The sequence below is a fragment of the Castor canadensis genome, chromosome 5 (assembly GCF_047511655.1).
Source record: "Castor canadensis chromosome 5, mCasCan1.hap1v2, whole genome shotgun sequence".
NCBI classification, from domain to species: Eukaryota; Metazoa; Chordata; class Mammalia; order Rodentia; family Castoridae; genus Castor; species Castor canadensis.
In genome coordinates this window covers 12,512,610-12,538,761 of record NC_133390.1, presented here as the reverse complement: position 1 = coordinate 12,538,761, position 26,152 = coordinate 12,512,610, and the positions used below count along the sequence as shown (strand labels likewise).

The 26,152-nt window shown below is 42.5% G+C and overlaps 1 protein-coding gene across 14 annotated transcripts in view; it reads right to left on the bottom strand.

Annotated features, from left to right (window-relative positions):
- Tiam1 (TIAM Rac1 associated GEF 1) overlaps window positions 1-26,152 on the bottom strand; it is a 357,705-nt gene that overhangs the window by 44,227 nt on the left and 287,326 nt on the right. For all 14 annotated transcript variants that reach the window (XM_074072823.1, XM_074072826.1, XM_074072830.1 and 11 more), the window contains 3 exons: window positions 22,753-22,834; window positions 15,574-15,660; window positions 9,538-9,762 (listed from right to left, as the gene is read on the bottom strand). In XM_074072823.1, the coding sequence (XP_073928924.1) occupies window positions 9,538-9,762; window positions 15,574-15,660; window positions 22,753-22,834 (394 nt within the window). The remainder of the gene's footprint in view (window positions 1-9,537; window positions 9,763-15,573; window positions 15,661-22,752; window positions 22,835-26,152) is intronic.

Here is a 26,152-nt window from a genome sequence, read left to right as displayed (position 1 = left end):
CTTCAACAGGGAAGTAGAAGACTAAATTTGGTTTCTGTTAGGGTAAGAATCTTGTTTTAAGAACAACCACTAAAAGAAGAGGAATAGAATATGTAAGTTTAAAATGCAACCCAGAAAAGGGCAGGAAAAGGAAGGAAAAATGAAGGAGACAGAGGAAAGTAAGATCATAGAAACAAGCCAAATTAATGGATTTAACTAAATGTAAAATAGATTAAACTTAATACTCAAACTTCATATTGAGATTTTTTTAAACGCAAAACAACACCCCAGCTGAATGCTGTCTGCAAGAAATAGACCTGAAAAAAAAGACACAGAAGATTAAAATGAATGGAAAAATACATTAGGATAGACATGGGGTAAATATCTATAATTATTAAGTGTGCAGAAATGTATTTCAAATCCTATTACAAGGATTATGCACACACATTTTCCCAAGGATTAGCAACTTACATAAATAAGTTATTTATTCAGGTGCAATATTAAGTTTCTCTTTTTTTTTTTTTGATGATACTGGGGTTTGAACTCAGGGCCTCTCAGTTGCTAGGCAGATGCCCCACCACTTGAGCCACTCTGCCAGCCCCTGCAATATTCTCTCAATAGAGAGAATCTATATTCATGCAGATAACACACCAGCAGCATTTTTCTTGGAACTAATTTTTTTTTTAACCAAAGAGTAAAAGGCTAATAACACCAAAGACATTTTAGAGGGGTACTTTCTCTACCAGATAGCAAAACATTGATAAAGTTATGGTAATCTAATGCAGTGCAGAACAGGCTAACAGAATAGCCAGCCAGAAATAGCCCCAGCATACACAAAAGTGTGACATACAGCAGACATAACCTGCAGATCAGTGAGAAAGGAAGGACACATTGATAAATGTGACCAGCACAGTGGATTGACTACATGGGAAAAAATGTAATTCTAACTCTGACTGCTCACCAAAATCAGTAACAGAATGCAAACAGCCCAAGCTGTAAATCTTTTAGCAGAAAATACATTGGGCAATTATAGTTAACAATAACGTCTATTTCAAAACAGAAAAAATAAGTCTGAGGTAATGGATTTGTAATTACCCTGATTTCATTACTAAAACATCATATTCTACCCCTTATATGTACAACTGCTATGTGTCAAGTAACAGTAAAATAAAACTGAAGGAAAAAAGGGAAATATTGATGATGATGTGTTACTTCAGAGGAAAGGATTTCTTAAACAAGGTATAAAAAGTACAACCATGCAAGAATTAAAATCATGTTTTACTACAATTAAACTTTTGCTCATGAAAGGTACCATGAATGCAGAAAGATAAGTTACAGACTGACAAGAGTTACTTTTAATATGCATAACTAACAAAGCAGTAAAATCTGAAATACAAACCAATAACCCAATAATCAATAGCTCTAGGTATATTTTTTTCAAAGTATATGTTCTTTATTATATCATACTATCTGCTCTTGACTGAAGATAAAAGAGGAATAAAATGGGAGAGAGAAAGAAAGGGCAGTGTAGCTTGTGGCAAACATCACAAAGGTGTCATCAGAAAGGTGACAGGGGTGGTCTGTCCCATTCCTTTAAGCACAAACTCTGTGTCTACTCCCTACCCCATGAATTTGGGCTTGGAATTTGACTTGCTTCAACCAACAGAATGGGATATAAGTAATATGTGAATTTCTAACCAGGGCCTCGGGTGGCTTTGCACCTCCTGGTTTTGCCCACCACACAATCAAACCCAAGCTATAGACTCAAGGATGAGAGGCCCTCAGGGAGAGGAGGCCCAGCTGACCAATCGCCCAGCAAGTAAATGAGGACAGCTTACCCCATCCAGCTCCTTTCAAGCCACCAGGCAACAAAAGCATTGGAATGACTCCAGGTGAGGACAGCAGAACAAGCAACCTGCTGAGCCCGGCTCACACTGCTGGGCCACAGAGAAACAGCACACATGGTAGTTTTGGAGTGGTTTGTTCATAGCAGTAGAAAACCATTAAATGATATGGGGATTTAGTAATCAAAGAAAGCTGGAAAGGCAGGAATTGACAGTAGTTTCTCTCCAAGAAAGCTGAGGAGAGACACTGGGATGCCAGGGGCATGGCATTCAAGTGAGAGACCATGCTCTCTCCCACATCTGGATACCCCCTGCTTAAGAGGCTTCTTCAAAAGCATTGTTGAGTGTTTGTGGAAAGTCCACATGCACACAGTTTTGCAAGTTTTTACTCTGGCTTCCCTTACTATCAGAGACTTCCCTCTAACAACAGAGACTGAAGGAATTATCTTCTTTGTCCAGGACATTCTTACCCCACTTACCTTATCAGGAAATAGCACAATGACAGACCACTCTGCTTAGAATCAGAGACAGAGCTGAAGGCAGGGCTAGGGTGGGGGCAGGAATGAAGAAGTCAGAGCAGTGGACCTGCCCATCCTATCCCAGCACTTAGCACATGGCCTGGCACAGAGGAGGCAACCATGAAAAAGGAAGCAGAGCCAGATACACAGAGATAAAGGATGAACAGGAAGCAGGCTGCCCAGAGCAGGGCAGAAGTCCCTCAGAATAGAATCTGCTGTCCATCTCAAAAGCTTCTTGCATAACCCTGGCTGTTGTAGAGAGGTGAGATCATTTCTTTGCCTTTCAAATGACTTCTACATCACAATAATGCTTTTGTGGGTAAGAAAACCTTTATAACAAGTCAACCCCACACACCATTAACAAGATAGCCAACAATGAGATTTGGGCAGCACGAACACATCAGTGTTAAGTTTACGCAGGAACTTGCTCCTCATGACTTGGATTAGACGTGTTCGCTTTGGCTTCACTCAAGACCATGTGGGACTTAAATTTAAAGAAAAAAAGAAAATCCTTTCCTGATGAGGTATATAAACAAAGAGTGTTAAGCAAATTCTCTCATTTCCAAACATTTCCAAAGAGGAAGTGATTTTTTGAGATCCTTATTACTAACACCCAAGTTTAAACATGGGAGGTGATTAGTGGGGAGGGCAAGAAAAGGTTAAATGCCTCCAATAAAGACACTCAGTCTAATATGGGCAGCAAACGCCTATAATCTCAGCACTTAGGAGACAGAGGCAGGAGAATCATGAAGTTGAAGTCAGCCTCAGCTAATAATAAGACCTTGTCTCAAGAATAAACAAACACATAAACACTTTGAAAATAGGGGTAAAAACATTACAATGTAAACTTGGTAGACAAATAACTTCTTCCCAATTAAATTATACAACATTTCAGTGCCTGTTTCCCATAGAGACAAATTTTTAAATTCTTAAAAACTGTAGATTTAAGGCTTATAGATTCTGTCAGCTTGTTGTGAAAGTCAAATGCAAAGTACCTGATCTTTAAAAATATAAAAATGGGGGCTGGAGATGTGGCTCAAGCAGTAGAGTGCCTGCTTTGCAAGCATAAAGTCCTAAGTTCAAATGTCACTACCGCCAAAAAAAGGTCTGAAATAAAAATGGAAGCTCTGAGTTTCTGAACATTTTTCCCCTCTGCACACTGGATTTGATGGGTGTCATGAAGCGAATTTCCCTGGAAGTTAAAACCAGGAATTCAGATCCCTGTCGCTCCAGCAGGGCCATGAGCTTGGTGACAGAAAGCACAGAATACCAACAGTTTACAAGGCACACATGGCTGCCAGTTTTATCGACAAACAAACAGGGGACCATGTGCTGCCTGGTCTCTGTGAAACATGGAGACTAGAAACACTGGACCAGATTTGTTTGCACGAAGATAAAGCTGTGAAGTTCTTGCTGCCCCTCCCGGCTGCCTGATTGTCTTAAGTTTTCACAATCGAGTCTCAGACAATCTTCATGGAACATCAGGGCAAAACAGAGCCTGCCATTTCCTGGTCCTGCACAGAAGCACACACTGCCCAGGCAAATCTAGTGCTGTCCACTCCTGGTGCTGACAACTCCTGGCTCTGAGTCCGGGTACCTTGGGCTGTAGCCACAGGGACCTCTCCTGTGAAACAAGTGTAGCTCAATCTCCTTCCTGTAGGAGAGACAGCTGCGCTCACCACAGAGCACACACTTCCCTCGGTCTCATACAGATATGTGGGAGGCGCATCAAAGGGTCTGATTCTCCAAGTTCAAGGCTGACTCTAATTATCTCAGGCCTGCTGTTGGCCATCAAAGCTCAGCTTTCTGCAGCTCAAATGCAGAAATCGCCATTTTTCAAGTAAGACTCAACTTCAGTCCCCAGAGTCTTGGTGCTTTTATTGTAATACTGTGAGCTACGCACTGAGATAAACCAGGACTTTGTTCCAATAGGCCAAGTGTGATTCCAAGGAAGGCACATCAGAGTGGTATTCACCACACAGATGAAATAAATATCAGCACTAATAGTAGAAACTTAAAAAGAAGGGCCAGACATGGTGGTACATGCCTGCAATCCCTGCTACTTGGGGGATAGAGATAGGGCAGATCATGGTTCAAGGCCAGGCCAAGCAAAAAAGTGAGCAAGGTGGCTCCCACCTGTAATCCTAGCTACTCAGAAAGCAGTGGTACAAGGATTGCAGTCAGGCTGGGCTGGGGCAAAAAAGCACAAGACCTAATCTAAAAAACAGCTAAAGCAAGACGGGCTGGGGCATGACTCAAGTGGAAGAGCCCCTGCCTAGCAAGGGCGAGGCCCTGAGTTCAAACCCCAGTACTGCCCCCATACTTCCCCCAAAAAAAACTTGAAAAGAAAGAGAAAACTAGGCATTTGAAACCTTGGAAGACACTTTAGTTTTCACCTGAATTGTGATTCTTCTCATTTATACAACAATTGTGGGTGTTTAATTTTGTTTTTGTACTGGGAATGTAACTTAGTGGTAGAGTCCCTTCCTAGCATGTCCAAGGCCCTGGGTTTGATCCCGAGCACTACAAAAAATAAATGATGTCACAGGGATGGGGTGTAGCTCAGTGGTTGAGTGTGTGCTTAGCATCTTCAAGGCTCTGAGTTCGATCTCCACCCCACCCTGCCAAAGGGTAGGATTTTTGCAGTTACTGATGGAAATGTCTTCGTCTCAGTGGTGAATTTTATAAACTACAACTTAGGCCACAAGTTTACTCATTTGGAGGGTGGGTGTGCAACACTCAGAAAAAACATTTACTTTTCCTCTCTCTTCCTTTGTTACAAAGTGGAGGGGGGAGGGTGATGCCAGAAAAGGGTATTTGTGTTGGAATTCTTTCAATAAATGCCCTATAAAACTTAAGAAAAGATCATTTTAGATTTACATTTGTTTTCCTGTTCTGATGGTCACTGAATGTTGCCCTAACTGGGCGATATAGGTGTACCCTCTAACAAACCCAGCAGTGGTTCTCAGATAGGGGAGATTTGCCGCCCAGAGGACAGATGGTAATGTCTGAGGGTATTTTTAATTTGGCACAACTTGTGTGTGGGGGGTTGGTACTAGTGCCTCGGAGTGACCTATAGATGTGCTGCTGAATATCAGTCATTAATGCACAGGACATCCCTTCCCCCATGCAGCAAAGAATTATCTGACTACACACATTAACAGTGCTAGAGGAGACCACTTTTCAAAATAAATCACACAAGAACACGATGGGGGCTTTCTGGAAACCTCACACAAACATGGGTTTGCAACTTCCTACCCCAGTTTCCCCTTCACCACAAGAGTCTTTCTAGAGTAACAGCTACGAAAGGAACTGCCTTTTAATCCTGGATATCCTCCTGGTATGGAGGCAAACAAGTGCTTTAAAAAAAAAAGATGAAAGTGGGTCCAGTAAGACTTCATCCAGATGACCAAGGACAGGAAACTGGGTCTTAGAACAGGAAGGCCAGACAGTCCTTGTCCAGACTCTGGCTTTGTAAGGCAGCATGGCAACCCAAGCACCACACTTCCTTCATATGTGGAGGAATAGGAGGAGAATTTACTCTGTGGCCACCTAACAGATTCTCATTATGACTCTCCACGAAGCAGATCCTGAAATTTAATCAACAAACTAGAGGAGCTTTAAATTGTCACCTTAATGTTCCAGTTATGTCACTCTATCAAGACCACCCAAGGCGGGGTTCCTATAGTCAAAAAGAGTTGGTAAAATGAAGCAGTGGCTCCCAACTCCAGCTGCATCTTTGAATGACCCAAAGAGTCAGAAACAACCACCAATAACAAACGCCACCCCAGTGACTGGTGAGCTCTGAAAACGGGTCCAGGGATCCCAGTATTCGAGGCTGGGCAAAAGAAAATAATAGCAAGAGAGAATTGATACACTGAATTATCACACAATTTGCCTGTCACAGACGGAAGTGAGGAGAAGGCAGTGAGAAGATTGATAAAGAGCAACTGTTGGCCACAGGCCAGACAATTCTGGGTCTCCATCAGAGAGGCTTTGGCTACAAAGCATTTATTGACTCTTTTATTCCTCCAACAGCCTAGTGAGACTGTAGTGTGCAGTTATGTCCACTTTACAAACAAGGACACTGGGGCACAGAGATTAAGCACAACCTATTCAAAGCCATGAAGTCAACACGGAAATGAACTTGGTCCCAAGCAACTTGGTTCCACAGCCTATCTTTGGCCACCAGCCTGTGACACGTCGACTTAGAAGCAAACCTGTGTATAAGAAAGCAGTCCAGAAATAATCCACGCTGCAGAGTGAATCATAAATGTCAATCCGGGGTCTTGGGAGGACATGGCCAAGTCTGCACACTTGGGCTTGTGAGACATTGGATGGCACCAACCAGTGCTCACGCGGACCTCAGGGACCCTTAGACATTGCGCCCAGCTCTCTGTTGAGGTCACCAAATGTTCATTACGACCACCTTAACAGGGTCCATGCATCAAGCCTCAAACCTGCCACTCAGGATGGCTCTTCTTTTTAGTGACTTCTAAATTTAAATCAAGGCTGCAGTCCAGCCTGACCAGCGTACACATTTTCTCAGTTGTTTTCTGTTAACTGCAGCTGTCTCTGCATACTGCTTTATCTCTGCTTCATTATGGAACAATCTTGCCAGTTTTTTTTCTCCTGTTCACTTGCTTCCCCTTTTATCTTTCACTGTTAAGTAGAGACTAGGAAGGGGAAGAAACAAGAAGGCAAACAGGCAGAGACCTGGACAGGCAGGTTCCAAATAATGACCATTTAACTGGAAAAAAAAAAAAAAAAACCAGAGGAATGACTAAATCCCCTAAAGATGACTCCAAAATTGCAGTCTTACTGTGTTTTGAACAAGGGTAAGTCCAGTCAGTTTAACATACATCTTCCAAAGGTAGGACTCATCTAGAGGAAATAACATCAAGTAGAATAAAGGCCAGATGTTTACAACTTCATCAGACAACAGACAGGACAGCCACTATGTACACAGAATAAACTCGGAAGTTTCTGAGACAGACACCTAGATGCAAATGCATTTTCAATTTAAAAACTGAAATATACATGTGGACATACGTGCACGTAATACAGACTTTCTAAAGAGGAGAAATAACCAGACCAATACATTAGCAATGACCATCTTTAAGGAAACAATTTGCAAGCTTATTCAGCCCACTTTACTCTGGGTGAAGTGCTAGATAATACTTTTGGCTTTGCAGACCAAAAGTCCCTGTCACAACTATTCAACTCTGTCACTGCAATGGGATAGGGCCTGAAGCAAGATGTAACAGAGTGGGTACGGTGGTGTTACCATAAAACTTTATTTAAAAAAAAACAGATGGTGGGCTGATTTTGGTCTGTGGAGTGTAGTTTGCTAATCCTTACTTTGTATCAGTAATCCACAGGACAGAATCAGATAAAAAAAAAAAATCCAACCAGATAGTGGCTCACACCTGTGATCCCAGGTACTCAGGAGGCAGAGGTGGGGAGTTCAAGGCTAGCCTTGGCAAAAAGTTCACAAAAGATCCCATCTCAACCAAAACATCTGGGTGTGGTGGCACACCTGTCATCCCAGTTATGCAGAGAACATAAATAGGCAGATCACAGTCCAGGCCAGCCTGGACATAAATGGCAGACCCTATCTCAAAAAATAACCAAAAGCAAAAAGGATCAAATGAGAGTGCCTGTCTGGCACGCAGCAGACTCTAAATTCAACCCCTAGTACCTCCGAAAAGAAAAGAAAAGAAAAAATTCAAACACTGTTAAGTACCCGTGGTTGATTGTAATATGTAGGCTCGTGCTTATAAAATCATTTATGCAATCCAATCTAACACAAAATGTCTCAAATTCAGAGACAAGTAGTGAACTGAGTTTTATGGAATCAAGACTGCCATCTTGTGGTGACATGAGAGAACAGCCTCACAGTCTTGATTCCCTTTCATTGGGGGTACACAACTCACTCACCTGAGCCACTTTTTAAAATAAAGATAGGGGAGTGAGCACCACAATGACATAATAAGCCAAAGATATCAACAGAACTAAATACAATCAATTTTCTGAAGCTTCAACTTGTCAAATTCTTCCAGAAGCCACTGAATAAAACAATGATCACAGAACTTCTTACTGGGTTGTGAAGCCAACTCAGCATCACAAGGTAATTTGAAGAACAAAAAGGCAAGAAGAATGGCCGAGTACCTACAACTCAGTTGTTGAAACTGAGAAAAGCTTTGAGATCCAATTTACTAAATCAGTGCAAACCCCAGAACCAGGTCAGAAAGAAAGAAGTGACAACAATGTATACTGTCCTGTGTTCATTAACTCTCATTGAAAAGGAATGGGTCACCTATGTAGCAACAAATGGCAAAGCTAAAGAAAGAACATAAACCCAATCTAGGGGTGGGGCGAGGGTGTACAGATCTGTAATCTCAGCTACCTGGGAAGCAGAGGCAGCAGGATCTCAAGTTCAAGGCCAGCCAGACAAAGTTACAGAAATACAACAAAAGGGCTGGGAGCATGTGGTTCCAGTGGTAGAGTGCTTTCTAGCAAGCACAAAGCCTTGGTGGGTTCAATACCCAGTACAGGGGGAGAGAGAGTGAGCGAGAGAGAGAAACAGAGACAGAGAGAAAAGAATAGTTATATGGTCAGAGCCTATAGGAAAGATACATTTGTAGGGGTCAGGGGAACTCAGGGGAGGGAGATCTCACAGGAAAGCTTCCAAGGGCAGAAGTATCCAAGCTGGTTCTACTGGAATGAGAAGGAGGTTGCTAGAGGGAGTGGAAAGAAGGCAAGAAGAGCTGCTGCAGCAGGGCAGGGAAATCTGCTGATGGGCACATGCTCAGACTTCAGATAAAAGATGCTCAAGAACCATGTAGACCCAACATGGTCTGCCCGTGTTTCCATTCTGGGCATCCCGATTCACACAGGAGGAAAAGGCATGGTGACAGAGAAGGCCCGGGAGGACTCAGAATCTCGGCATCTGTGATTCCCACACCGTATCCAGAGCCAAGAGGGTGGCCTCTAACCATTTGCCTTTCTCCAAAATGACAAATCACAGAAGTATCATAAAGCTTTGTACGAGTGCCAGATAGCAAAGCAGTTATTCTGCAACAAAACTTGTTCCCTGCCCTTTGAAATTTCAGCAGGAAGCAGTCAGTCATCAGCCTATCTCACTCACTCACACATTTTACAATTCCTGCCAGACAGAGGTCCTCGTGCCATACCTGGGTTGCTGGTGAGAAAGACAAGGGGGCTCTCGCCGAGGTCCACAGGGCCGTCCACTCGGTGGGGTGGGCTCTCCAGCAGCTCCACTCCTCCCTCCGGCTCTGGGTGGGTCCTCACCAGGAGGCCCAGGGAGGGCTGTGAGAGGAAGTCTTTGAGCACAGAGGAGCTCAGGGTGCCAGCAGCTCGATTATTGATCTCAAGAATTTCAGCACCCGCCTTCAAGCCTGCCAACGCAAAATGGAACATTTCACACTCAAATCAGAATACAACAACTCAGAGGTTCAGGAAAGCGCATATCAAACTTTCCTGCCAGGGCCTCACAGCCTCAGGGGCTGCTGTGAGCAGGCTTCAGTGTTTAAAGGTGATGCTCACACCGGCCAAGGCCTCAGAAGGTTCTAGACTCAAAGGTGACAGCAGGCTTATCCCAACCCCAAAATGTCACCAAAACAACTCCTTCAGTCTATGAGCTCAAAGCATCTGCTGATTTGTCTTCACAAATGCTCATTGTGGCTATCTTCCTATAATGTTGTGCTATGATTGCTACAAACTGTATACTTTGAACACACTCTTATCTACTGATCATTTCCATGAGATCAAAATGCAGCAAGTTCCCTCTGGCTATAGCTACACAAGTAAGGTTGTCCTTCTCTAAACACATTCAGAGATAATTTACAGAACCAAATAGAGTGTTCTGCCTCTCCCCCTTCTTTAATTACATCAGAACCTTAGGGTGAATATCCTTCTCTTTTGTAGGATCTTTACAATGTTTGCTGGCTTTGCAAAGCATTCTGGGGGGAGGGGCCAAAGTTTGGACCCCAAGGAACAGCCAAGCCCAACCTGAAAGAATAGGAAGTTGTGACTAATTGTGGGGCAGTTCAAATTGGTATTAAAAGAATATTCCAGCACTTTGAGAAAGGAGAGGTTAGGAAAGAACCTGAAAGAAAACAATCCTTTTGGCTAAGAAGGGGAAGGGAGTCCATTGTTTTATTTTATACACTAATGGTGAAAAACAAGCTTAAAAAAAGGAAGTGAATATTGGGTGCTGGTGGCTCATGCCTGTGATCCTAGCTACTTGGGAGGCTGAGATCAGGAGGATCAAGGTTCAAGGCCAGCCCTGGCAAATAGTTCACAAGCCCCTTTGCCAAAACTACCAGAGCAAAACAGACTGAAGGTATGGCTCAAGAGGTAGAGTGCCTGCTTTACAAGTATGAAAACCTCAGTTCAAACCCTAGTCCCACCCAAAAAAAAAGAAGTGAGTCAAAGACAAAGACAATGAACTGCAGAAGTGAAAGCCACCCCACCCTCCAGAATCCATGGATCCCACCCATGATTCTGCAGAAAAAGGACTCTACAGAATTCTCACTTCCCAACTTCACTGAGTCACACCCTCCTCACTGTCCTTACTCAGGTCTCCAAAATACTTGAAATCCACTACCTAGCATAAAATATTCCAAGAACTAGTATGAGTGGGAAGAGAATAGATGGGAAATGCGAATGCTTTTCTTGGGTCTGGAGCCCTAAGGCGGATGAATGGGCATTCCATACCCCCTGGAGAACCATATCACTCCTGCATCCTGAGAAGATGGACGTCTGCATTCCTGCACCCTGAGAGGGAGTTGTGAACCACATTTCTGCATCCTAAAGAAAGATACAGGGTCTAATAGATCTGCCACAGGGCTGATGAGCAAAGTGCTCTCAAAATTGTTTCTCCTCTCCCAATAAAGGTGAAAACCAAATCAGTTCACCTGAGAGAGCCCACGAATCCACGGCCAATGAGAAAAACCCACCTAACTCACAGCTGGGATGTCCATTAAAAACCCCAGCCTTCACGTGAGCAGCCAGCTACTGTTTTCCGGGCTCCTCTGCACTGCTCTCGCTGTAGTCTTTCCTTCCCCTCTAATAAATCCTACTTTATTACCGGCTTTGGCTTATCATTCAGCTGCCTCACCAGCCAGTTCCCTGGCCTGTGAAGGCAAGGACCCTCAACACCGGCACGTGACATTTTTCTCCATGTTGGGGGCAAAACTATGTAAGTTAGCTATTCCATTTTTAGGCAAAAAATTGGGGTTTAACATTTGAATTGAAAACATAAACTTTCTGCATGTAAAAAAGTAGGGAGTTGGGGTTTTTTGTTTGTTGGTTGGTTGGCTGATTGGTCTTTTCCTGAAACAACCCAAGACTCTATGAAGAGTCTACAGACTTAAAAATCAAAACGTCTATGAGGTTTTAAAAAAGAAGCCCAGGTTCAGGTAACTGGCAGTGTAGGAGTGTGTCAGAAGTAAAATGGCAATTCCATAAAATATATGTCTACACCCCAGGACCTATGAATGTGACCTTATGAGGAAAAAGGATCTTTGCAGTTATAACTAAGAAACTTGAGAAAAGATCATGCTGGATTACGGGATGGGCCTGATGCCCACTGACAGCACACACAGAAGGGAGACCCAGAAAGGGGAGGAGGCCATAGGAAGATGGAGGCTGACAGTGGATGCAACCACAAGCCAAGGAGTGCCGGAAGCCGATGAGGCAAGCAAGGATTCTCCCTAAGTCTTTGAAAAGATCATGGCCTGTGGACACCTTGACTTAAAATTTCTGACCTCTCCAGAGTTATAAAAAATGGGTTTCTGTTGTGTTAAGACCTCTCCAGAGTTATAAAAAATGGGTTTCTGTTGCAGTTTGATATGGCAACCTTAAGAAAAATAATACAGGGTGCTCCTTGACTGAGTTATCCTCAGTATGGATGAGCAAAAGCATGAGAGGCAACAGCTGTGAGCAATGAGTGCCTCACCAGGTCTTTCTGGCACAGCTTTGGCATGAACTAGCTCTGTGACTGTGTATATTATTGACTTTGACTCTTCTCCCCATCCCAGTGACCTCATATGTAAAAGGGGAAAATGGGTTAAATGAGATTAAATGTAATCCATCTAAAACTCCATTGAAGATAGCCAGTAGATATGAGCTCTCACTGTTACTATTTGGTAAAGGAAAGATGAAAATTTTTTCTAACAAAAAAAAAAAATCATGACAGAAACCACCCTCATGATAGAAAAGTCTGTGAAGTATGCATGCTGTCTAGATTAAGATGACACATGCTTTTTTGACTGGGCTCTGTCCTGTGTGATATTAGATGACAACAAATGATGCTCAGATGGCTCTCAGAGTAGAATGATGGGTCCAAACAAATATACCTATGTTGTGTAAAATAACACACTCTGGGTCTCTCTTCTGTGTGTCCTTACAAGGACAGCTGTCAATTCTACCAGCACAGCCATACCTGAGATCCAACTAAGAGTGGTCTACCTGTGAAGGAAAAGGGACATAAACAGAAATATGCAACTACACCACAGCAAGAAATAACCAAAAGCCCAATGTGGCTACCAAATATAAGTAAAGAAAAAAACCAAGTTGAGGTTGAATTTATGCAAATGCACACCCAGGTTCAGTTAGGTTACACTCCCCTTGGCCTCTTCCTGATCGCCCATATTCTGATCAGTATAGCAGGGACACCAACACCAAACACGTCCAAAGCACAGTGACCAGGGCTGTATTCTCGAAAGGTCAAAGGTCATTCTCTAATGAATGATTAAAGGAATTGGAAGTGCTGAATCTGGAAAAGATTGAGCAGTTGTAACAGGATCGTTATCAAGAGCTGGTCAGAAGAATCAAGCTAAACTAGAACTTGAAGGGGGGAATATTTTATAGTCATATATGGTACAGAAAGAGGATGTGTGGTCCACAGTGTGCTGGGGGAGGGGACTGGGGGTTGTATCCTCATTTAACATACAGTACCCCAAGTGTCTTTCTTGGCACTGGTTTCTACATGCAGGGCGTTGGGACAGTGTTTGTGACCCAGAGGACCAAATGCAGATCACTCTTGCACCTGCGGAGAACACTGCTATACAGGACAAGGAGGCTGGAGCAGATGACTGCGTGTTTTCATCTAACACCGGGGTTCTCAGATTCAAAGAAGTACAACAGGATGTGACTGATCCCCCACCCCCGTGCCAATGGCAGGCTCATCATGCTCAGAAAGATAAAGATCAGATTCTGAGACTGAAGAGGAATAAAGCCTGTCACCTCTGCTCTTAGCTAAGATACAGCTCAGTGTCTGTGTCAGTCTCTGGCTTCCAGACTGCCCATGGCCTAGACAGTACTTAAAGGCAAAGAAGGAAAGCCCTCTTCTGAGCAGGTCAGCAGATGAAGTAGTCTGACTTTACTTTTCACTTGTCACACCTTTGCCACTTCTGGGCACAAATGATCTGTGTTGTGCTTTTCCAATGTCTATAGCGTAGAGAAGGAGGTGGAAAAGATGGAGTTACCTTTGTTCCACTCAGAGCTGTTCCATTCAGCAGCTCTTAACAGAAGAAACACAGGTAACTATGTCTAAGCACAACTGACATTGTTAGGTGACATTCAAAATGTGTTATTTTAGCCAGGCCTGGTAGTACATGTCTGTAATCCCAGCTACTCAGGAGGTGGAGGTAGGAGAACTGTGGTCTGAAGCCAGCCTGCATAAAAGCTCGAGATCCTATCTGAAAAAGAAACTAAAGCATCGGCGCATGACTTAACTGGTAGAGCATTTGCCTAGCAAGCATGAGGCCCTGAGTTCAATCTCCAGTACTGCAAAAAAGGAGGGTGGAGGGAGGTATTTTGTCACTGCATGGATGAAACTAAAAATTCTATAGCAAGAAGAAAGAAATGAACAGATATTTCAAGCCCTACCAACTGCGTCATTTATTTTTGGTCAGCGTAGTGGGTTGAGTAAAATTATGTCCAATCTGAATGTAAGTGACATTCTTTAGCAATAAGCTCAGGCATATACTGCAGAGATGATGAAAATAATACAGTAATTACAATTAGAATATTGAAAGAATAGTTAAGTCAAAATGAACTCATGTTCATCTAGAGTGAGTGCTGAACCAAGACTGGTTCTTAGAAGGCCATGCAAAGACACAGAAGGACACACAGGCAGGGGGCAGGTGACAACAGAGGCAAAGACTAGACTGGTAACAGCTATAAGCCAAAGAAGGCCACTGATGGCCGGCAGCTACCAGAACTAGGAAGGGTCATGGGACAGCTTCTTCTCTGAGAGGCCTTTAAAGAATGGATCCTGCCCATATTTTGACTTAAGGTTTCTCTTGCAGCCTCCTGTGCTGTAACAGGAGAAATTTCTATGCCTTTAAGCCACTCAATTCACAGCACTGTTTTATGGTAGCCCTAACAGAGTGAGCAGATCCAGCCTTGCCTTGGCATCACTTGGGAGGTTCAGTCTAGGACTCCCCGCTCAGGGTTTAACATCCACAGCTAGAAAACGGTATAGCATTTGCAGCCAGCCTACACACCCTCCTGTATGCTTTAAATCATCTCTGGATTCTTATAACAGTTGATGCAATGTAAATACTACGCAAAAAGTTGTGTTGTTTAGGGAATAATGATAAGAAAAAAAGGCCTGGATATGTTCAGTATAGCTAAAACTCATCTTTTTTTCCCCCAAAGATTTTCAATCTATAGTTAGCTGAACTACAGAAGTGACAGTAATAGAATAAGGATAGAGAACTGAAGTGAAGAGTAGCCCAAATGCCTTGTGAGCCTTTTGGCGGCAGGAAAACTGGATCTTGAGTTCCCAGGCTCTCAACTTCCACAAAGATTCCCCAGGAATGAAAGCAACAGGATGTGGGCTTCAAGGAGCTTCATCGCTCAGGCAATGGCATTTGGCAAGTAACAACCAAAGCCCAGAAAGGTCCTCTCATATGTCCTTCCAAAACTTCCACAGCCTCCTAGAGGTGGAGAACAACAACCACTAATGATTTGAATGGAACTTCCCAGCAGCCCCATGGAAATTCCAAGAATATGACATTGCTTGCCCATATGAGCTAATGGAGTGACATCCATATTCCTTTGGCCGGTTTAAGGCAACAACGTTCAAATACTCTTTCCAGGTGAACCCTCTGGGCCTATCTTTCTTCTCTTATCAACTGGAGAAACCCAAAAGCGGAGTTAAGAGTGATCCATAAGACAGACCTCCAAAGACTTACCTGTCTTGGAAGCTAAGCCAATTTCCTTCACATTGTTCACATAGAGCCTTCGAACACCATCTTCTTCCACAGAAGAAAGAGAAAACCCTACAAAACACAAAGACAGAATGGCAGGGCTCACACTTTCTGAATGTTCAGCAAAGAGCAGGAAGTACCTGCCGTGAGCTAGGTATGTTTAATGTTTTGGGTTTTTTGGAGTGATTATTTTTTTCCTCCTTCATTACGGTTTGACAAAGCAGAAAAATGTTATTTTTAGGTCACTCTAAAAGAAGTTGCTACTTGTAAAAATAAATATCTCTAGGTATATCAATCTTCACACAACTTACCTATTAACGCAAATGTAAGGAAATTATTTTGTGTCACCTTGCTTCCTGTCAAATGTCATCATTTTGCCTTTTCCATCCACTTTTTTCATCAAATCTATGTCCTAGGATATATTACAATTGTGTGCTACAGTATGGACACTGATTTAATTTAAAAACCTTTCACAAATAGGAATAAGTAGCAACTCACTTTATAAATCCCAGTTGATATTGAAACTGATTCAACTTATTTCACACTCTACTAAGGATTGTAAGACAAAGACTAATCAATTCTGGCCTTTATTGTTTCCCAGTAAAGAAGACAGAGCAAGGCCCAGACATTCTAAGTAGTTCAGAGATCCTGAAGACACCTGATCCTCTGATTATAAACCCTGGGCACTTTTGTTTGTAAACAGGCTCCTAGAAAACTCTTTTCTATTAAATCCATAGAGCCTAATACCTACATCCCAGTAGGAAAAGTTTCCTGGCAGATATTTCTTAAAGAGACACAGGAACAAATATAATTGGAAGGTTTTAGCTCTGGGAGAAAAAGAGCCACACACTATAGAGACCTGTCTAAATGCTGAGATCAGAAGAGATAGTGGTTAAAAACAAAAAACCCAGCAAACAACAAACAGAAAAATTCACTACAAGGCTACGTGCCAGGGAGTCAGGGAGATTTTTCAGGCCATGTCAAAATGAGCCTGTGGTTTTCTGTTTAGCTCATAACACCAGGAAATGGATACATCCTCAAGGCAGAACTGCCAATGGCCACTGCCTACTCCCCCATACACCCTAACTCCCTCAGACAGAGAACAGCTTGGGACGGCCCTGAGGACTTTCCAAAGTTTTCATTTGATTCTTGTTGGGTTTTTAATAATTCCATTCTTAAAGAAACTTGTAGCTTTCAGATTAAGTTTCAAGATGCCTACAGAAATATTTTTATTCATGAATCCTTTGAGTGATGACATCAGCCTTAACACAGTTGTATTCATTTGCATTTCAGAGTAAAAGGCTGTGTTATGGGGAAAAATGGATAGGATTTATCAAAATATAGGCATTTCCTTTCTAAACACTATTATTATATAAAATCTTAATATCTATATATATTTTAAAATTACTATCCTGGTGGGATATGCCAAGGGACCAGCCTGTTTAACTGGAGGACAGCAAGAGAGACAATAGGTTGACAATAGCCACTGCAAGTCAACTTAAGCCAAAGTGAATGGAGATGGTTCAGGTATGTACCTATTCTATTCCTTCTTTTCTGAGTCTTCTATTTAATAATGAAGAAGTTAAAGTCAAGAAATGAGGACTGCAATTGACTATGAAATTTTGTACCATGGAACTGGGTATAAAGTATGAAACTGAGAAACAGACCAGACTTCTCAAGATGGTGAGGGAATCTGTGACTGGAAAGAAGGTAGAATAAAGGACAATGGACACATCCTCTGTTCTGAGACTCACTCAAGAAAGCTAAAGAATTTACAAATGTCAGCAGCACTTTGCTCTGTCCTGGACCCCATCCTGAAGGACACCTGTCTAAGACAGGCCTATAGGAGTTCCTTTCCATGTTTCACACCTATTAAGGCTGAAGTCACTCAAATGGTTCATGTATAAAAATATTCCTGTAGGCATCTTGAAACTTAATCTGAAAACTACAAGTTTCTTTAAGAATGGGAATTGTTAGAGAAAAGAAAAACCCAAGAACAATCAAATGAAGCTTGCCCACACTTCAGTGCCTAACACATACACAGCTATGGGGTAACCATCTCCCACCTTGCCAAATATAAAGAGAACAGAGTATTTCCTACAGCTAGTTTGCTTTGAGGTGAAGAACACATTGATCTTAATAGCAAATCAGCAACTCCAATCTCTTCCTCCTTATTAAAATGTACAGCAATACTTAATTCTCAGTGAACAGCTCTAACGCAGTTCAAAATGACTGCCAACAGGGGATATAAGGAGATCATGCTACAAAAACCAGACTCCACCAACCACAAGGCTGTGGGTTGTGAAAACTGGAAGGCAGCATGCAGGTCACCTGAATAATGATGTGGAGAAGGAAGGAAGTGAAGACAGTGAAGCAACTGAGAAGTCCAATTCACATGACAAATGACAGGAGGATCCCTCGTACTGTTTGTCACAACGTGAAAAACAATAGAGAAGTACTCAAAACAACAGTCCAAGAGACGAGGACTATTAGATCACAGGACAAATGAGACATCTACGTTATAAGGAAGACACACACCTAGAAAAGGAATGCTGTGATGCTCAAGGAGTGCACACTCCCACTTGGAGGCAGCCTGAGAACCAGGCTTCTTCTGAGCATCATATAACCCAATGGGCTCCTTTCAACAGTAAGGGCTGAGAGCCGCCTAATGGCTGAAGTGAAGACAGGAGGGACAGAGAGAAATTAACCAAGTTCACTCCTTAAATTTGTTCAGGCCGTCAGATTGTTAGATTGTTTTCCTCCCTGAAGGATGCTAACATAGATAACAGCATTTGGTGTGCGTTGTAAGATTTGTGTGTGTGTGTGGGGGGGGGGGTGCTGGATGTGCTAGGTATTAATAGTAGCTTTTCCATACACTGTGCTCAATATATGAAGGGAGGCCACCCTTGGCAAGCCATTAGCACTGGATGTGTACAGGCTGATTTAGACTCCTTAGCAGCGCTGGAGCCAGAGCTATCTCAGTCAGCATGTGCATTATTGGACAGTGTGTGCCAGCATGAACCCTGGCACTAAGACTGGTTTCACTGAGGTCATTGGTCATGCACAGCAGGGCTCTCCAAAGTGAGGTTCAGGAACTACTGCTGTTTGGGAGGACTTGAGACTAAGCCCAGAAATCTCTCAACAGCAACCTGTCATTGCCGTGACCTCCAAGCATGGGACTTCAAATTGCACAAAAGTGGCGATGTTTACGACAAAATGGACACTAAAACAAAATTGAACACCTGCTTCTTTATGTTGGCCAGTGTGAGAAACTGATGCCTGGTGCCCCATAACACTCTCAGTGTGGGAAAGTTCTTCTGGAAGAAATTTGGTCATTTATTAATTTGGTAGTACTGGGATTTGGCTCAGAGCTTTGCGCTTGCTAGGCAGGCATCCTACCACTTGAGCCACTCCACCAGCCCAATTCAGTCACTTTAACTTAAAGTATAAAAAGTGTGCAAAGTACACATGCAACCCCACTGCAACCCATGGTTTTTACTTTCTGTGGCTTCAGTGGCCCACAGTCCATTTTTATTACATTCTATTGTTATAACTGTTTATTAGCTATTGTTGTAAATCTCTGGATGTGCCTAACTTGTAAATTAAACTTTATCATAGGTATGTATGTGTTTAAAAAAAAAAAGCGTACAGAGTTTGGTACTACCTGCAATACATCTCCTAAGGATATACTGTGGTGTATGTCAAGTTCCTATTTCTGAGTCCCCAAATCACTCAATCTTAGAATAAGAGCCCAAGACCTTTGAAATTCAGCTTTCTCTTGATCCTTGGTACTTTACCTTTCCTCTTCAGAAACTAAGTAAACTAAAGAGGAAAAGAATAATCTTGCCAGGTGTGGTGCTCATGCCTGTCATCCTAGCTACTCAGGAGGCGATGACTGGTAGACTGCATTTTGAGACCAATCAGTGCAAAAAATTAGCAATAACTCATCTCAACAAACAAGGCAGGCATGGTGGTGTGCCCCTGTGATCGCACCTATGGGGTAACCACAGGCAGGAAGAAGGATTGTGGTCCCAGGTCAGCCCCAGGCAAAAACACAAGACACTAGCCAAAAAAACAACTAAAGCAAAAAAGGACTGGAGTTGTGACTCAAGTGGTAGAGCACCTGCCAAGCAAAAGAAAGGCCCTGAGTTCAAACCCCACTACTGCCAAAAATAAAAATAAAAAAATAATGTTCACAAAGTATCTCAATTGGAGAACCAAGATACCACTGCCACCAGTGATGGCTTTAATAACTGAGGTCACACTTCTGCATAATAAGCCTGTTGTAAACATTGATTCTTTGCCATCAAAAACATCCTCCAGGCTTTCTGACACTTCAGTTCTAGGTCAAGCAGTAAAGAGCTTGTGTTCGGGCCTTCAAAATTTAATCCTAGCTACTTGGGAGGCTGAGATTGGAAGGACAATGGTTTGAGGTCAGCCTGGGTACAGAGTTCAGGAGACCCCCATCTCCAAACTAGCCAGAGCACAATGGACTGGAGATGTGGCTCAAGCGGAAGAAAACCCAAGCCCAAAGCCCTGAGTTCAAACCCCAGTCCCACCAGAAAAAAATAAGTAGCTTCTCTTTCTAGGCCAAAATACTGAGCTGAGGATGCTGAAATGAGCAGTGTTGGCCTACTGGAGAAAGTGGAGAAGGAATGTAATATTCTACTGCTCAGTGAAGGGTTGGAAGATTTTCAAATGGTATAAACTTAATTGCCTGATTAGGGAGAAATCTTAAGTGCACATACACAGTGGTCTTCCTGTCATTTCACCAGGAGCTTCGATCTCCTTCTGGCACGTAGTAGGATCACACTGTCTGACCCCATAGAGGCAGATGAGGTCGTATGAGATTTGCTTTTCCCAGTGCTTGACTGAGTAAGTCAACACCTGCATCATCACTTCCTCTCTCTGCCCTCTGCAAAGTCACAGTCATGTTCTAGGTTGTAGCTGTTCCAGGCCTGAGTGCTGAAGGGAGGGCAGCAGGAAAGGTCCCAGGCAAGCCACAAGGGATGTATGGTGAACATGAGGAAGAAATTTCATTTGCAGCCACTGGGCTTTGGTGACTGTTGTTACCTCAGCTAACCTTGCCTCTCCTGACTGCTACAGTACAGTGTGGATTTCTCCACTGATTTTACTCAGGCGCCAATTCTTATTATTCAAGCCACCTAGCATAATGTTAATTAAAGATGAAATTAAAACCACACTAAGATTCCACCTCACCCCTGTTAGAATAGCCATCATCAGCAACACCACCAACAACAGGTGTTGGCGAGGATGCGGGGAAAAAGGAACCCTTTTACACTGTTGGTGGGAATGTAGACTAGTACAACCACTCTGGAAAAAAATTTGGAGGCTACTTAAAAAGATGGACATCGATCTACCATTTGATCCAGCAATACCACTCTTGGGGATATACCCAAAAGACTGTTACTCCAGAGGCACCTGCACATCCATGTTTATTGCGGCACTATTCACAATAGCCAAGTTATGGAAACAGCCAAGATGTCCCAGCACTGACGAATGGATTAAGAAAATGTGGTATCTATACACAATGGAATTCTATGCAGCCATGAAGAAGAACGAAATGTTATCATTCGCTGGTAAATGGATGGAATTGGAGAACATCGTTCTGAGTGAGGTTAGCCTGGCTCAAAAGACCAAAAATCGTATGTTCTCCCTCATATGTGGACATTAGATCAAGGGCAAACACAACAAGGGGATTGGACTATGAGCACATGATAAAAGCGAGAGCACACAAGGGAGGGGTGAGGATAGGTAAGACACCTAAAAAACTAGCTAGCATTTGTTGCCCTTAACGCAGAGAAACTAAAGCAGATACCTTAAAGCAACTGAGGCCAATAGGAAAAGGGGACCAGGAACTAGAGAAAAGGTTAGATCAAAAAGAATTAACCTAGAAGGTAACACCCACACACAGGAAATCAATGTGAGTCAATGCCCTGTATAGCTATCCTTATCTCAACCAGCAAAACCCCTTGTTCCTTCCTATTATTGCTTATACTCTCTCTACAACAAAATTAGAGATAAGGGCAAAATAGTTTCTGCTGGGTATTGAGGGGGGGAGCGGGAGGGGGCGGAGTGGGTGGTAAGGGAGGGGGTGGGGGCAGGGGGGAGAAATGAACCAAGCCTTGTATGCACATATGAATAATAAAAGAAAAATGAAAAAAAAAAAAAAAAAAAAATAAAAGTCTTGAAAGAATCTCAAAAAAAAAAAAAAAAAAAAAAAAATGGAAAGGGTTACATATTTAACCACACCAGAATGTGGACAGTCCATCGACAAGCACTGACATGGCAGGCCTGACCACAGTTCTTTGAAAGACCTGTTTATAAGTTTGATCCTTAGTTGGCATCTGGGATCTTGCATTTGAATTGGGGGTGAAGGTGGGGATCTGAACACTGTCATGTGATTTCTTGTGCCTAGATTATTTGTACAAACAATATGATGTATGGGAAACACCTGCTTTCCTCCTGGGAGTCTAGAATTTGGGGTGAGTGCTAGGCAGAGGGCTGTAGGCACTGAGTGTCTCTCCCCAGGGGCAGTGTTTACCATGTGCGGTCACAATAAACATCAGGGGAGTTAACCCCATCCACATGACCCCTATCTTGGCCACTCACACCTGTTTTCCCCAGATTGCTTCTCTACCTTTCCCATTGTCAGTTTCACTTTGTGTTACTTCGCTGTGGTAAGTTATTGTCATGAGCACCACTGTATACCGAGTCTTCTTGGTGAATCAGCAAACTGAGTGGTGGTCTTGGGGACCCTTACCCAGCACCAAAAGAAATCCGTTTAACACTACTGTGAGGAAAGGGAGGGTGGTGTCTGTGTTTGTGGGAGATGTGAATGGGTAATTCCTTCATGTGGAAGGAACACCACACAATAAAACAGTCTATTCCCATTATAGTTACCTCCTTATGACAGTAGACAAAAAATGGTTAAAGTGAAGAAATGGAAAGGCCCAAGTCTTCATGGTACCCAGGGTGGATATCTCTTTTGTCCTAGCTCTGGTTCTCCACAGCGCAGGAGCTAGATGTGCTGTTTTAAACAGGCCCAAAGGCTTTTTACTGAACTGTAAATAAGTGCACTTTTACACAGGAAATGCTTAGCTGGAAACACAAACACCAAAGATCAAAGACAAATAAACCTACCGTAATTATCAGCAGCTGTATCTGATTTCTCAATGAGGATGTTCTGAGTGACTTTGGGACAAATCTCAATTTCTTTATACAGCTGAAAATTACAAAGAAGGACTGCATTATAAAGAAGGTCTTAGGAATGGTTATTCTTTCGTAGACATTTTTTCATGACTGATACTTGAACACAAATTCTTATCACATAGTCTTTTAGTGAAAGGAATCTATTCACATTCCCAACTCAGCTACTGCTTGGCATCTAGGTAATCGCTGGGCATTTTCTTTCTCACTCTGAGAAAGAATATTAGAGTAATTAAAATCTCTAGGACTGGGGGTGGGTGGGGTGAGGAGAAGGTAAGGTGCTTATCCACAGTGAGGAACGTGGCCTGAGATTCATGGCAAAAGGAGAAATCTCTGCGTTTCCATTCTTCACACACTAGCTTTACTCATAAATTTCACAGTAGTACAAATAGGTAGAGACGAATGATAACACTAAAACAAATTATGTTGATCAGCAATAGTCCCTTTTAGCCACTGAACTATACCAAAATTAGCTTTAAAAAATTAATTTTGCAAATTAGTCAACAGTCTGGAAGCCCAAGAAAGCCTTTTATATAAAGGAGAAAAGAAAAATGTATAGTTCACACATCAGAAATGATGCTTCCTGACTGGCATGGTGGTGCATGCCTATAAAAATACTAATAATTCAGGAGGCTGAGGCAAGAGAATTGTGAGTTCAAAGCTAGCCTGGACTACATAGTAAGACCCTGTCTAAAAAAAACCCAGGGCTGGGAGGTAAAGCTCAGTGGTAGAGAGCTTGATTCATGCATGTAGAGCCCTGGGTTCATTCCCTAGCACCTCAAAAAAAAAAGTTGTCTTTTAAATTAATTTCATTACCACTTTTTTTCCTATATATGGATCAATCCTAATCACAATAAAAACGTAGGAAGTTCCAACTATGTGTCATTGCCTCTCATACTAACTATGAGACAATTACAAATCATTTTATAAGGCTGGAGAATAAGTACTTTAATAAATTCATAAAGCCAGGACGGGCAGGGCTGTGATTTGAACCCAGGTCTTGCTGGCTCCCAGGCTGAACTTCTTTCCACTCCACTACGATGCCTTGCAGACCAAGTCCTGATGGAACAGGGGGAATGAAGGGGGAATGAAAGAAGTTGACCTTCTTATATATGTAAGCCAAAAGCTGAAATCCAAAACTGAACACAAAAACCTGAAACCAAATGTATCAAAGGCTTATATGGAATTTAAAAACTGTTATCTAATCTTGAAATGAAAATAAATTTTGAGTCACAGTATATAACAGAAAATTTATACTGTAGCACTAAAATGAGGTCCTGGTGATTAGCTAACCTTGCCCTCATCTCTGACCTCACCGCCATTCCTCCAAGATCATTTCATTAGGCAAGAATACCAGTTGCTTTCTCTTTGCTTGCTCTGGCCATGTGAGAGGTGAGATTAACTCGGGGACCTGGAAAAATCAGCAATATCAGGGTGCTGGGTAGGAACTTTGACAGCACAGCCAGAACTCACTTGGACATCCTGCTTTCATTCTTCTTCTACCACATGCAGTGTGTTAGGGGCATAACTGATGTGGTTTCATTTGTATACATCAGGTGTGTTTCACAAAAATACATTCCCAAATTAGAAGAAACTAGTTACACTGATTTTTAGTTCAGAAAATATAGCTACCCAAAGTATAAATATCAGTCTTTTAAATAAAGTTCACAATGCACTTCATAACAACACACTCAAGAAACACTACTCACCACTGTTCAACTTAGTTTATGCTTTAGCTTGAATTTTTTTAGACATCTTTGAGAGCCAAAGCGTTCCCCCAGGTGGCAGTACATAGCTGTTCTAATATCTCTGCCAAGATCTGGTGGGAATACAGCTTTATGAACAATCTTCCCTGGTCTTTCAGAACTAATTTCTACTTTTCCTTGGAATTGGTGTGAAAGTCTTCGTGTCTTTTACTGGTCTCAGATGATAACCTGGTACCAGATACACAGGGGATCCTCCCACATGTTCTTTCTTACTCTGGTTAAGACTAAAGCCAGGTTTACCAAAAAGCTCTAGTAAAATAAATGAAATTTTAAGAATAGTCTGTGCTTTACAATATATTTTCAATGAAATCAGAGTATCCATGGGCAGCTATTTTGAACTTCAGTCATTTTATACATAAACACCTTGTCACAACACTTCCTTTATTTAATTAAATCAATGATATTGCACGCTTTTCCCTATTTTCCAAAAACTGGGTGAGAAGATCACCAGATTTTATGAAACATGGGCACCTGAACTCTAACAAACTTATGAACTTGGGTTCAACCCAAGTTCCTGTGGAGCCCCAACCCAAGCCAACATTACCTCTTGTCTCAACTACGGCTTCCTAACCTCCTGTGAGTTTTGCCTGTTCTAGCGTGCTGTGGTCCACTTAAAGACTCTTATAACAAAGTGGAATACAGCCACGCTAGGTTCTGCGGGGTATGTTCCAGGACCTCCTCAACTCCAGAATAGCAACATCCATGCAGGCTGAAGACCCTTATGTAAAATGACACAGTACTTCCTTAGATCCTATGTACATCCTCCCGAATACCTTAAATCATCCTAGATTATTTTTAATACCCATTACAATGTAAATTCTGCATTATATTGGGTTATGTAGGGACTAATGTATATTAAAAAAAAAAAGTCTATACCTGTTTAGTATAGATGTAATCATCCGAGGCTTAACTACATAGTCCAGGCCGGCAACAATGTAGTTTTTTGGGTTTTCTTTTCCAAATTATTTGAAGCTACCAATTGGTTGGCTTCACTGATACAGAAGACTTGGAAGACTTCTGGATAAGTAAGAGCTGTAATGTCCTTGCTCTCCTAGGGTCTGCCTTCTGACTTAGGGCCCTAGACAGCCTGCCCTAATTCCCTCCTCCAGGATCCCACCTTTCTTTCTTTCTTTCTTTCCTTTCCTTCCTTCCCTCCCTCGTTTTTTTCTTTTCTTTTCATTACTAAGGGCCTCAAGATCTCTAGGCTTTGCCTAGAAAGCACTCTACATCTGAGCCATCCCCTCGCTTTCATTTTGCTTTTCAGAAAGGGTCTAGTGCTAACTTTAGCCTAGCTGGCCTTTGATCCTCTTACATCTGCCTCCTGAGTAACTGGGATTACAGGTGTGCACCATCATGCACAGGCAGCATCTCACCTTTCTTACCCACCCCATTCACCCTCCTCAGATGCCAGAAGAGAAGAGGAAAAGCCAGTACTGTTCCCACGCCTAAGACACTTTTCTGTAAAACACCTGTAAGACTCAGGCCTCATTTTACTCACCTCCCTGTTTCCCTGTTTCAACATCACATCTGACCTTTTAGCTGCCTCATCTCTCTCTATCCATCTGCCC